At 44.8% G+C, this 14,852-nt stretch overlaps 1 protein-coding gene across 1 annotated transcript; it reads right to left on the bottom strand.

Annotated features, from left to right (window-relative positions):
• Window positions 1-1,510: 1,510 nt before the first annotated feature.
• On the bottom strand, window positions 1,511-14,711 carry LOC1280769 (MAP kinase-activated protein kinase 2). Its single transcript, XM_320635.5, has 7 exons — window positions 13,484-14,711; window positions 6,883-7,022; window positions 6,255-6,319; window positions 3,589-3,871; window positions 3,282-3,492; window positions 3,069-3,194; window positions 1,511-2,774 (listed from the first exon to the last, which is right to left on the bottom strand). The coding sequence occupies exons 1-7, from the start codon at window positions 13,679-13,681 to the stop codon at window positions 2,685-2,687; spliced, it is 1,113 nt and encodes a 370-aa protein (XP_320635.5). The 5' UTR covers window positions 13,682-14,711; the 3' UTR covers window positions 1,511-2,684.
• Window positions 14,712-14,852: the final 141 nt, after the last annotated feature.

Raw genomic sequence — 14,852 nt, 5'->3', positions numbered from 1 at the left:
AAGTGTTGCCTTTGGACGAAACGTGTTTCTTTATTGTTTGTATTGTTTTCGTTGATTTTTCCCTTTTTGCGCTTAACATACTTGTTTTTTTTTCTTCTTTTTTTAGTCCTTTTGTTTTGTTTTGTTTATTTGCATAACATTGTTATTGGATAACTGCTTCAATTGAACAACCTTTCGTTACGACGAGAAGTGTCTGGCTTTATTTTTGTATTAAATCACCAAGAACAAGGTGATTTGCGATGGGCAAGGGAAAAGGGAGGGAAGATAAAAGGGTAGAACGAACAGGAGCGATTTGGCGTTAGTAGTGGGTTTTGTGTTGTGTTTGGTAGGATGCGCCTATAGAAGCATTGACTCTATTACTTTGTTTGAAACTTTCGTTTTTTTCGTTGTTTTGTTGGGGTTTTGTTTGTTTGTTTGTTTGTTTGTTTGCTTACTTGTTTTATTGTTCACGTTTTTTGTAACATGACTTTAAGAAACACATTGACTTTCATGTAATTAGCTATATTTAGATTTTTTATAATATTTCTTCCTTCTTGAAACAGCACCCTCCCCATTCAAGATACACTTAGACAAACATACACACACCAAGCGTTTTAGAAACGCCCCAGCACGATAGCGTTAACGGGGTTTTCTTTCCCACACAACCGGCAAATGTATCACACACCACACGACCAAAAAAAAAACAAAACAATTTCTACTCTAAAACGCTCTATGAAAGGTACAACTAATCTCTTGCTGTGAACAACATTCCGTCGTACGTCGTCCTACTTCCATTGGCCTTAATTGAGTGGATTGTTCGCGTGAAGGTTGAGGTTTTTGGCTGAGGTAAACAACACTGTGGACAACTGTGGACTGGCACGGAATGTGTTTTTGTTACGCGTGGTGGCAAGGAATATGTAAGGAATATAAATATATCTGCTGTAAAGCGATCCTATCGGGGAAGTGTGGCTCCCGAGATTAACGAGAGATCATCGAGCAAAAGAATTAACTAGCCAGATGATGATGTTTTTCCCCTAAATGCAAACCGATGAGGAAAGCGATTAGTAAGATATTGTAGTTTATTCAACGTGAAAGAGTAAACGGGATAGGAGAAGATATAAATTGACAAATTTCATGTTTCATGTAGGACGTGGTCGCCCTTGATGGCATTGGCAAACGTTGCAATTCGCCTTGTTGTAATATATTGAAAACTTTTCTCTTCTTGCTTTCGTATCCCCTCCTCCGGGGAGGATGGTTTTGCAACGTGCCGGGGGTAAAGGTAGTTCGACATTTTGAGATTAAGTCTTTCCGTTTTGTTCGATTTGTTGCCCTCATCTCTCGCTCTTAATGTTCGGTAAGACAAGGTCCTACTTTCCCTATATCTTTCTCCGTTTTGTGTTGATGGATGGATGGATGAAAATGGCCCGTCTTCCCTGGGTGGCCACAATACGATCGCGAGCACAACGCCAGGAGCATTTATTACTGATTATCGAGTGATTTTGTTAAGTCGATTTTGTATTTTTTTCGTCTGTTTTTCCTCGTTTTTGTTGCCTTTAAACGCCAAAAAGCTTAAGCTAGAAATTGTTTTTTTTTTAATGTTTTGTTTTCCTATTTATTTTCCCCTCCCAAAACACTGATTATTGTTTCCTCATTTTTGTTTGTTTTTAGCATATACATATATTTTCGATTCCTGTACGCGTGGGCGATTTTTTCGTTTGTTTGTTTGTTTGTTTATCCTACCTCGCTTCGTCAATTCCTGCCTACCTTATCTTGTCTTGTCGCGGTTCTACGTATTTAATCTAGCGTTTAAAATGTGTGTGTGTTTTTTTCTGTTCATTATCAAGCTATACATCTCTATCCGCATCGGGCAAAACTGTCTGCTATAGTGCGTTAATAACGGTCACGATTTGAAAAAATATATAGAACTTTTCTTCCTCATTCATTGTCCCCTCTCCGAATGCGTGGCAGTTTCCCACTGCATTATAACAGGGGCTCCATTTTAGCAACAAGAAGCTGAGAGGCATCAGCAGCAGCACCATTGTAAATATTTATACATTGTTTATATATATCTATAAATGTGATGTATTGCGGTAACTGTACTGCGGCCAAATAGCGCGACCCCAACTGGTGTACTCAACGGTAAGCAGCCGGGGACAGTGACGTCAGCAGCAGTCAATTTGTGTCCGGTATATGTAAAATGTTTGGGTTTTTTTGCTGTTCTCGTTCCGTTCGTCTTTTCGATTGTTCCATTCCGTTAAAAAATTAAAAAAAAAACCCAAATCCACTTGCTTGAGAGCGGAAACTCGCGCTAGAATCGCGAGTAGTGCCTTCAAATAAAATGATGTAAAAAAAGCAACTGATTGTTTTCGTTAAAATGCTTAAACACTGATTAAATACTAGTCTTTTTTTTCTAACTTTTCAGCAGAGTAAAATAGGGAGGGAAAATCGGCCCTTCCCCCTCGTACCGGGAAAAGGGAATGGGGACGACCCCGATGCGATGCACACCAGAATAATCGACCCGAAAAAGCGACGGCTGGCTTTTGCTGGCTGTCTGGCTGGCGGCACCGTCTCAGCGCCTACTTGCCCCCGCCGCTAACGAAAAACCAGCCCACGAGCAAACAAAAGGCGACCAGCGGGAAATAGTAGGCGACCGCAACGTGGGCCGCCACAGGAGGAGAATGCTGCGCCGTCCGGCCAGTCGCGCATTATTCTTTGGGGGCAGCCTTTTCTTCCACGCGCTTTCGCCGCTTGTTGAGCAGTGCATTGTTTGAGCTGTCCAGATTCTTGATGTGCATCTGTGAGGGGGGGGGGGGGGGGGGGGGGGAAAGGGGCAAAAAAGCGATTTTTAATTCGATGTGTCATCCACAGTATGACTGTATGGCTGGTATTATTGAATCCGTTCGTAGCGGGAACGTACGGCGCTCACATGAAATTCTAGGGATGGCACCACATTTCTTGCGCCCGTTCCTACAACACCGCGGCGAATAACTGTAGCAACCATCTAGTACGTTAGGAAAATGAGTGTCGGGACGTACGCCGCCGCTACGAACGGATTCAATTATACCATCCTATGTGTGTGTGTTTCCCACCTCATAATCGACCCGCATGTTGGCCAGCGAGCGGGTCATCTCTTCCTGCACCTCGGGCCAAATTTCTTCGCCCTCCTTCAGCATGCGCCCGGTGTGTAGCGGAGTTTGGGGCACCTCGGTGTAGCGCTGCAGAGTGAAGGGAGAGAAAAGGGCGGACAATTTTAAGTACATACGCACAAACGGAAACGCAACCCAGCCCACACCCCAGCTTACCCGAATCCAAGGGTTCATCATCACTTGCTCAATTGTGAGCCGCTTCTCCGGCTCCACGTTCAGCATATCCTTGATCAGGTCCTTGGCCGCCTGGCTAACCTTCTTCCACTCCGGGTTCGGGAAGTCGTACTGTCCGGTGCGGATGCGTGCTTTCATGCCGGGCGAGATAGCTAGCCCCTGGTTGCTGTAGAACGGAGGAAATCCGCACAACCTGTGGGGAAAATTAGATTGAACACCCGTCAACACCTCCGCTGCTTTAGCGCTCGCTCTCGCACGTCACAGCGCAAACAAAAACGCACACACTTACAGAATGTACATGATAACACCGAGCGACCAAATATCACAGCTCTTGTCGTACTTCTCCGGCCCCAGCACTTCCGGCGCGACGTAGTACGGCGTGTAGCAGGGCGTCTGCAGCGTGTCCTTGATGAACGTTTCCTTCGAGAAGCCAAAATCGGTCAGTTTTAGTATGGCGTTCGGGTGGGGCGACGTGTACAGCAGGTTTTCCGGCTTGAGATCACGGTGTGCGATGTTGGAATCGTGCAAGTACTTGACAGCGACACAGATTTCATGCATGACTTGGGCGGCCTCTAAACGGAAGTAATCAGGAGGGAGGGAAAGTTGGAAAGGGACATGTGTGTGTGTGTGCGATGCGTGTTTTTTTTGTTGTGGGTCGGGGGGAAAGGAAAATAGTAGATACACGAAGCACAAGACGTATGTTCACAACATGGAAGAGAAAGTAGAGAGAGAGAGAGAGAGAGAGAGAGAGAGAGAGAGAGAGAGAAGAGAAAGAGAAAAGTTGATATGGAAAAGAACAAGATAATGAAACAATAATGATATTTAAAACTAATATAGTGCTAGATGGAATCATTTTTACTCGGTTGCACAAAATAGTTAAAGAAAAGTGGCATTGCTAATGTAAAAGCTGTCCCTACAGAAGACATTCCGGGTGGTACACAACCAAGTCACGCCCGGTCGCCCATCGTGCAAGACAAAAACGAACAGAATCATGCGCAAGAAAGATAAAATGATAATGACATAGAGGTCTCTATTGCATCGAACAATTAAAGGGCAGCATGAATTGTTAAACTTTGGCAATAATTCACAACGATTGCGATACAAATACAACACGAGTACGCGTACGGTTTTGGCGCATGTTTACCGTGGTCATTAAATTGGCGAACCGTCTACTGGCTGTGGGGTGCTCCCAGGGCCAACCATCTCAGGGCTGGTAGACGGTATAAATCCTCGCACCTTACCCCCATTATGCATAGTGTGCGCGCTGCTGTGGTGAAATACGATAAACAAACGACCGCCGGCAAGCAGTAATGATTCATGGCGCTTAGTCATACACCGACGAGTACCGAGGAGTACCGAGGAGTTCCTTTAAGCGACACATAATGCATGCAGCACAAAACAAAAATGGACACGATGATAGATCGGTATGGAAACGAGATGGGGGAGGGGGGTGCGTTTACGCTTCACCCTTCGGTCGACGCGGATGCCCGGAAAACGTCATTCCGAACGTCACTAATGCGAACCATACCATATTGTGGTATTGCCTTATCTCTTGTTCAGCCATTCAGCAATAAAAAAATGCATGTCCAGAAGGGGAGTTAGAGTTGGTGGTTGATGATACTATCATCTTGCCGTGGCGTTCTTCTGCAGAGCAACATCGAACGGGTTAACCGCGCGGGATGATTAATTCTTTTGTGTTTGTAAACTGCGTGGATGACGTATGCCTTTTATACTCCTTCTTTATGTGCCGACTTCTTTCAGGCAACTGGCATTGAAATTGGTGTTGAGCTGTTGACTCTTCATGAATAACATAGGTTCGCGCTGCTACGATTCATTATGTTCATGGTTGCAAGGAGAGTTCACACGTGCGTTTGATTATTGTGTGAACTTGGTTAAACGATGCAACTCTCGAGAGCACAGTTAATATGATGCATGTTGCATGTTTATTTAGGGCGAGTAAATCATGAAGCTTTTGAAACTCTATGGAATTTCTAACCCAAACATCCAACTTTTTACAAGACCAGATTTAGCATGCATTAACCAAAGATCTTAACAACATTGTTAAATGTAACAACACTATTTAACAATGTTGACTATTTCCGGCTTAATACAAAACACTCTCATAACAATTATCCAAACATTTTTTGAAATTTATGTATAACAAAAAAAAACATATTCTGGGTGTTAGTCACGGGGCTAGAACTCAAGACGGGCATGTTGTTAAGTGCTGCGAGTTCACGACTGTACCCCAGGTCCCAGACCCAGGCATTTTCACCAATCTAAAGCTTTTTGTACTGGAATGCTACTACATACTTCTTTGCTTTACGTCCATCTTACAGGGGTTTCCAGGGGTTTTCATTGTAGTGGGACACTTCCTTGACTCCTTCCTATTGGAAGTGAACTTCATATGATGGAAATTGGCCTCTACGCCACTCTTTTTGGACAGGCTACTTGAATATTCCTATAGGAATTATCCAACAAGAGTGCTATAGAGTCCAATTCCCATTACATTAAGTTCATTTCAATTAGGAAAGAGTCAATAAAGCGCCCCACAGCTATGAGAACTTCTGGAAAACCCTGCATTGACTTCTGGGCAGTTTCCTTACGGGCAACGCGTTTGCCAAAGTTCTTGTAAACGGAAATACAATCCGAAGGAGGCATCAAACCAAAAGACCCGCAACTTATAGAGCCCAGCACGTGCATCACAAACGCAACGATCAGCCGCTAGAATCGCGTATTAGTGCGATCAATGCTAACAATCCACATCCATGCATCTCAGCGGAAACGGTTCGTTAGGAATGATTAGAAGGGTGTTTTTGATGAGGTACGATCGACACCGCCTAATCAAACCGCCCTGACAGTGAAAGCCATGCATTGAGTATCCATATGTGTTTAAGTGACGTTAATAGCTTTTACTACGTAGACACTATTCGATGCTTAAGCACTTTGTATTACCTCGTTCCGTGAATGGGCCATCCTGTCTTTCTTGAATTCGTTGGAATAGTTCGCCACCCTCCATGCTAAAATGAAACAAAAAATGTAGAAGAAAAAAAAACCGTTAATCATGTTATTAAAAAAAACATTATATAATTTTAGAAATAGCACAATTTACAGCAGGAACAAAATATGAACCAATCGCTACAGGTCTTTGTAACCGTTTAATCCGCCAGTTTCCTAACACTAATCCATGCCTAAACGCTTCGTTCGCCAATGCTACGCTGCGCTGAACTGAAGAAAGGTGACTCAATACAAAACAGTGTAATTATCCTTCCCCCCGAATAGTTGTTGTGAAATCCAAGCTATATAAACTACACAAATTAGGAACGCATTCCACCCTACATTCACACGGGACCGAGGAAATTCCTTGGCCGATTGGCCCTGGCCACAGAGAGAAAGAGTAAGAGAGAGAGAGCGCGCGCCTAAACTTGCAGTTGGTTCTGCCAATCGGAATATTGATGACGGAATGCGCGGCTCTGGCCACTCACGATTGTGCTACTGCTTAATTATTCTCGCCTGATTTTGTTCTTTTTTTCGGTTCGGTTCCGATTGTTCAGGTATGTACAGATTTGGACATTATTATTACCATTCCATAACGACGAGCAAGCATCGATTGCCGCCGTAGCTATTCTCGTACACATCGATGACATTTACAATGTTTCGGCATCCGCTCGCCCGCCAATGTAGCTCCACTTCGCGCCGGGCCTTGGCATTGTCGTGCAGTACCTGCGGATGGATGGATCGAGGGAGAAACAGGAAGAAAAAGAAGAAGAAAAAAACACACAAACATGTAGAATTAGTGAGCGTATGAGTAACAATTGGCAGCAGAGGCAAACACACAATAATCTCGAGCGGCGTTATTTCAGTGAACAGAGAGGATGAACAATTTACTGCGTTAAGGGTGTTTTGGCAAAGGGTGATGATGACAGCTTCCGGAAATTCAGTGTACCCCCCCGTCCTACCACAACGACCCCTATCAAACACCAACACATTCGGTGTGTTGCGAACTATGCCGTGCTTTCATTCAATCCAACCGCAACCACACACACACATACTCGTCAATAACCCACGCAGGAAACAATTTCGCCGCCTCCTAGGCCGGAGATAGAGGCACAACGCGCTGTAAACACCTGACATCATCATTCCGACAGAGATGCGAAACCGCAGCATGCCGATTACCGTTGCGTACACTGATGCAACAACAGAGCAATGAGGAAGGAAAGGAAATCGATCGAAAGATTGCCGCCACTTGAGGGCGGGTAGCGGTGGTAAGGAAACTGTCAACCGTTCCAGGGCCGGCTTCAGCACACGGTCCTTACCAACTCCAAAAGCTGCTGCCAGCGCGTGTGGGTGTCACGTTTTAATGAGCGTTAATTACAGCTGCTACACGGATGGTTAACCGGCTAAATGCTTTCCAATTACTTTACAGCCAACGTCGCGGGTGTACTGTGAAGCTGTGCGCCGTGCCAGTGGAACGAAACAGAAATCATAAAATTGGTAGTAATAAAATAGCTACTGTAGGTCCAATATTGACGGAAGTACAAGTACGGGAAATAACACATACAGGACCACCCAAAGATGATTGACAGGAAAACAGTTACTAATTCTGGTGTAATTAGCAAGCTTATGTTTTTTTCGGGTGAGGTTGTTATCATCATCCTCATGCAGCAGCGATCCGGCGCTACAGTGATGACCAGAAAAATAAACACACAGCTAGTAATTATTGGGATTGATTATTCAAAATGAACGGCCGTAATGCTTAAACGGGAAAAGAATCTACAAATAGTGTATCAGTGCCATTATCAAACTTTTCCAAATTATACTTTAATACATCCTAAATTGTTAAAACAAACAGACATACAGACAACAGAGAAAGAGAGAGAGAGAGAGAGTAAGAGAGAGAGAGAGATAGAGAGAGAGAGAGAGAGAGAGAGAGAAAGAGAAAATGAGAAAGAGAAACTTTAAAACCTTTTCTGTTTCTTATGAAACACATTGCTCTCCCATTATTAGAATCGAATTCTTGTTTTAGATTTGTATAATAAGCATTATATGTAATGCTATTTCTTTTTTAACTTTTCATATTGGCTCTCGACGCCTTCAAAGAGCAATTGCGGACCCATAAACATTACAATATTACTCTAGGGTTACTACTACATTATTGTTTTATTGTATTGTATAGTCGAGCGCATTGGCCTTATAACTTAATATTACCTTATACCTTTAATCTACCAATAAATAACCGAATACAGCCAACCGTACATAAGCAACCAAATGATTACAAAAGATAACGCACAGTACTGTAAGCTTGGTTAAAATGGAGGCGCTTTATGCCAATCAAAACTATTGACCGCTCAGAAATCGATAGGTGGGAAATGTTCTACAGACTACGTTATCGAAGGGATACATTTAATTAATTTGTTTTTTTTTTTTTATTTCTAGCTATATTAATATTTTACGACAAATGTTGCAAAATTATCCACTCATAAAGTACCATTTTTCTAGTAACAAAATTAAATGTAATGTTTGCTTTTTGCAGCAGGCACTGTACAGGGAGCAACAAAAAAAAACTTCCCGTTTCTAAAATGCCCAGCCTTACCGCGCCCGGTTTCGATTAGCGTTGACCAATGGAAACAGATTAGCGTAAACCATCTAATCAGACGAGGGCATTTGATAAAAATAAAACAGAACACGCACGATTATGCAAACAAGCAACAGCACACGACAACTCTTTTTGGGTGATCCGTTTAATTTAAAGTTAAAGTGTGGTGGAAAATCCCATTGCTTTTTGTACTCGAAAACGATGAACAAATCTCGATAGTTGAAGCATACAGCCACGAGCATGTGAACAACTTCACAAACTGGGGAAAAAGAGCATTAAAAGAACATAAACTGCATCAATACCAAGATGTCCATCAGCAACGAGATGCAAAAATATCGTGCAAACATCATAAAACCGGTAATGATAAGAAGTGTCCGGCACACACACACACACACACACTTTCCCCTTGCACTCATTTCCCCTCCCACATTGCTAGTAGTTGGCACTAATTTTACTATGATTTATCGCACCATTTTTATATCATCAACCGATAGAGCCAGACGTGTCGATGGCATGTACAACGGGCTGTACAGGAGCGTTGATAAACAGGAATACACGGGGGGAGGGGGGAGCATGGGATGATGATAAAGGCGGGCTGAACATATTCACCCTTACACCGACAAGCCTTCCCTCGCCCAATGCGCATATCTAGCTTGAGGTGGTAAAGATAAGAAGGTGCCGCTCGTACACACCACTCCACCAGAGAGGCGCTCGCTGCTGCCGCAGTGTGGCGGCTGCCTCTCCCCACGGGTGATATCGTGTCTTCTGGGTGGCATGCCGCACCACACACACACACACACAGAGATGGCGAAATGGCAGCAGGTTTGCATAACTACGTACCCACAACGACGACAACCCGGGACACCCACCGGACAGCTTCCTCCGCACTGGACAGCGCTGCTTGTCAGACCACATCATTTACGGCCCTGTTGCGTATTGCGGAGCAATGCATCATATCACACGCCTCTCTCCAAGCGGTTCAGGTTCACAGTTCAGACAGTGAGAGCAGGCTTTTTTTGGCTGACTAAATTAGATGCGATTGGGTTTAAAGAAGGTGTTTTGACGGTTCTAACCGGCGCTGACCCTCCTCCCGACCTTTTGGTGCTACACATCAACACGCCCATCAACTTCCATTTTGCTCGCGGCAGTTTCTAATCGCGTGTGCATATAATTGTTATATCTGGGGGCCACCGCACAACAACCACGTATGGGACACGACAGTCAGAGACTGACACCAGGCCAGGCCATTCAGCTGATTGATGTGTGTACAGGGCCAAAGTCAGTCATTTGGGTAAGGAGTGTGGAGTGTCCGTAGAGAGCATTGCCTTCCGCACTCATGCCAATTACGAATTGCGATTGCATTTGCTGCTAGGTGCTAGCAGCAGTCCCGCGGCGAGGCCACACCGATTCCGAGTCGGTGTTGAAATGGAGAAGGTTTACACACCCGGCTGCAACATCGCTCACAAAACAGACACCTCTCTTTCTCTCTCTCTCTCCCCCCCTCTTGGTGACATTTGCGCGCGGGGTGTGCTAATTAAACCACCATCGGTGAGCCATCGTAGGACAATCACGAAATTATTACAGTAAATTTGCTTCGCTGCACACATCGCGTCAGACGGCCATTTGAAAACGAACCCAGCCCGGTGGCCCAAACCCAAAATCGAGTACGTTACCATATTTTCCTAAATGCTGCCGGTATGTACCAAAACGATCACTTTTCTGGCCCCGATTACGCCTAAGCAGCTGGAGAAACCTTAGCAGTTTCCGGATGGAAACAGATTAAAAGGGTAATTGCGAAAGGCTAATGGCACATTACCCAGGCAACCTCCAGCCGTATGGCCTGCAATGGTGCAGTCGTCGTCGCCACCATCATAGGAAGCCATGAGACGTTTTTCGAAGGGATAACACATTTCTCGCGCGTCAGAGGTCGTTGTCGATCGTGTGTGTGTGTGTGTGTGTGTGTGTGTGTGTGTGTGATGGCTCCTCTGCTATGGCAGCAAACAGATACCGTGCGAAAGCAATGAAGCGAAAGCGAAATCCCATTTGCATTTTATGTTTTGTGGCAGTGCACAAAGATATAGAGATAAATTAGATTCTAAATATAGGGCCGCTGTCGCGCGGTAATTAAACTTTGAGTTCGGTTCTTTAAATAGCTGTTGTTTATGAGTTAATTATGGGAGAGGAAGTATTTTTATGTTCGATTGAACCCGAATTCCTGTTGAATGTACCTAGGTGATGGCTCAATGTTTGGGACAATGTTGCAACATTACATGTTTGCTGAGCAAATAAGGTCCGGTTTAGCCCTGATATCAATCGGGAAGAATGAAATCTTGTATTGTAGCTTCTGGCTATAAAAAAAAACCTTCTTTTCGAGTTATACAGTAATACGTTCTAATAGAATTACTAATTCCCATCATTCCCTCAATACGCTACCACTCTATTTACGGCTAAGCTATCCTATTATGCGGTGGCAAGGTTCCACATGCAACACAACCCAGGTTTAATCCTCCCAAATCAGTCAGCTAGTAACTGGTACCTTTCAAGTTACGTGGTAAAATAAGTGCCTTTTGTGTAAAGCTTGCATTATCGTCAGAATCTGAATGCCATGGAACAAAACAAAACAAAAAACCCCGAAGAAGACTTCTCGAGACCATACTCATTCAAGGTTCGCCGGTCACGTCTACGGTTGGCTGGGGCCGTCGTCTGGTGTCATTGGAATGACACTGCAGATGGGACTTTTTGGCGAAGATTTACATGTGCGGCACAGCCGTACCAAACCAAATCCATTGTAAAGCTCGGCCCAGTCACAGGCTAATTTTATAACCTGCTCTTCCATCACAGAATTATTCGAATAGCAGAGATTATTATCAACTTATCTGTCGTTTGGTAAGGATTGCGCCAAATATCTTGCCCGACATCTTCTTTTTACTTAAATTGTGATAAACTTTCTGTAGGATTCCAGTTTCGCTGGAAAAAGTTTGTTACTACAACAATACCTTATCCTAGGCTTCCAAAACTAACTGACTTGTTTACCAATGGTCCAATCTATTAGGATTTAACCCAGGATTATTGACTCTGTAGCAGATTAAGTATGGTGGTATCTTTCATTTCATTTAGTGTAATTCTGGCTGCAATTGCACCTTCCAATTATTCTATTCCATTGCTTCACAATTGGAACTTTGAATTTAGTTTGAAGTTATGACATTACTTTTAAGTTTATTTCTTCTTCTTCTTTTTGGCTCGTTGTCGGTCTAGGCCTGTCTCTGTACCACTTATGGCTTTCAATGACTTTTGGACTATTTGGGGCTTGAATAACGGGCATGTTGTTAAGTCGTACGAGTTCACGACTGTACCATGAGACCGCACTTTTTAGTTTTAGTTTTTGAAAATCTTTACAATTTTAATTCTTGTTAATGATTTGAACAGATTGTGGTGTATTTTTCAATTGTGGAATTGGAATTCGTATTCTTCTTTCTAGGCGCAACTACGGTTGTCGACCTAGGCCTGCCTAAGCAGAATAGAGACTGTCTGCTATTCCCATAACAGTTTAGTCAGTCGTATGTATGGGAAGTGCTCGGTCCATACGAGACTTGAACCTATGACGGGCATCCAAATAGTTCCCATCATTTGTCAAACGAATTAAATATTATTGTGATGTTCCCTTCATTTACAACAACGAGCTAGCTATACCAACGCATCAAGCTTTGCCAGGGGCTGGAGTCCGGTCCATATTATAAGGATTGGAACAGACAAGCCGGCCCCTAGAAGACGTTTAGGCTGTCCTCCGGGATGCCCAAGTTGAGGGAGCAAGATGACATGGAGACGTCCACCATTAAGGCCGGAATAGCGGATTGGCAGACGCAGGTGTAAGACCTTGAGTATCGGATCCAGATACTCCTGAGACGGGGCAAGACCGCATAGCAATTGTAATACCAGATAAGTAAGCAACGTATTTCCTTCTTTTGACGAACGATTGTAGTAAAGAGCATGACTGATATCTCTCTTCTATGCTCTGACCGTTTCGTATAAAAAATAGCTAAAATAGATATCTGACTTCTATCCTCCTCTCCGGAATTTAACTTCCTATTTCCAACCTAAACCCCATTCCGAGAACTCAAACCAGATGCGGTTTAACGCTATCAGCGCCTTATCATCGAACCTGTGTGTTAGATAACGCAAGATCTCCTATCAATCGTACGCAGCAGATAAAACGCAATCGAACCGCGTCGCGTCAACAGTCACCTGGGGCAGAGCGGCCGTTGTTCGTGGTTACGTGCGCAGAGCGAAAAGCAAACATTGAGCAAAAAAAATAGTAACACTTTTTTCAAAGCAATACAACATCACTGCCACAACACCAGGTGTGTCATTGTTATTACCATAAACGCACCGAAACCGCGTGAATCGATCGGGCGGTACGGGGGTTTCCCCTTTCTTTTCCAAACCGCGCGACAACATAACGCGAGCCCTTACGCGACATCCCTTCAAGTACATCCACTGAGACGGCTGTAGAAATTGCAAATCAATTCGAAGCGGAGGACCCAATGTGGCATTTCCTTGCCCTACACTCCCGCGCGCGTCGTCCACTTACCTTGAGGGCATACTTTTGGCCGGTGGACTTGCTCGTGCACTGCACCACCTTGCCGTTGATGCCGAGCCCGAGCACCGTGTTGGAGATGTCGTAGTCGTCCGTGATCGGCGTCATCTTCGGTTGTCGCGGCATGGCCATCTGCTGCTGCTGTTGCTGCGTCGGCAGCTGCTGTACCGGAATCGGTTTCATCGCGTACATCACGCTGACGCGGCGGAGGGGGGATGTGACGCACGCTGGGCACTTCCGGTTTGCTGCACTGGGCGCTAGGGCGCTGCGTTATGGGTTTGCGATTATGTGCCCAGCCCAGACAGACACGAGACGGCACGGAAACTTTCGACACAAACAAAAATGCACTCACAAACACACACACACACACACACACACACACACAAACGTACACGCGTTCAAAACGGACCTTCACTAATGTGCACTATCACATGCAAAATTGTGTCTGACTGACTTTGTTTATTTCGGAACTTTCTCTCTGTCCTGCCTGTCTGTCTCCCTTCCCAATGCGGATGACGAATTCGAGGCCTACTTTTCACGATTTAGCGATCCCCGGCCGATCAACACAACACAACTGGCAGGAGCTGGGTCGGCGACAGTGAGAAGGCGCTTTGTGCGCTCGCGTTTGAATCACTGCTGGTGGGTCGTAGGGTGGCACCACATGGCATTGAAGTGCACACACGCACACACACACACACATGTACGACTGTCGGCAGGTACTGGGCCGATGGAAAACATACGTGCAGTGCACGCAATTATATAACAAATCACGAAAGATGGCACACACAACACACGCAGCACAACGCGAGTAATAACACTACTAACCACAAGAGCCAATCCGGACACTTCCCACGCCACTTCAACGCATCGTATGCTCAGCGTGGAGGGGGGAGGGGGGCAAGGGACGTACTGACACGACTGTGAAGCAACGACGACGACACAATAGAAAACTCCGACTGCAAATCTCACACTGGGAATGTCACACAAATACAAACACGCACTTTTTCGGGTACCAGTTTTTGTTCGCTAGTTCTTTCCCGCTGGGTACTTTCTTCTAATTTCGCTTCACCGCTTCACCAGTGCAGGAGCGGACGCGGTGAAATCCTTTTGTCATTGTGTCATCAACGCAAATAACCGAGCAGCTCCAACCAGCGATCAACAATACCACACACCACAGCGCGTGCTGCTGTTTTTCGTTCGTTTCGTGTGATTAGTGATGGGCAAAATGGGCCTGCAGCCGGAATGGGATTGTTCCGAATCCAGCTGCTTTCGGATTCGAAACCGGATCAACTCCGGCGTTAGCAGTGGGGTTTGGTAGCAATGTGCTCAGCTCACGTTTTATTGTTAGCTTCCAGAAATTAGT

This window comes from Anopheles gambiae, chromosome 3, assembly GCF_943734735.2.
Source record: "Anopheles gambiae chromosome 3, idAnoGambNW_F1_1, whole genome shotgun sequence".
Taxonomy (NCBI): domain Eukaryota; kingdom Metazoa; phylum Arthropoda; class Insecta; order Diptera; family Culicidae; genus Anopheles; species Anopheles gambiae.
The sequence above is the reverse complement of the archived record's forward strand: the minus strand, read 5'-3'. Positions and strand labels throughout refer to the sequence as shown.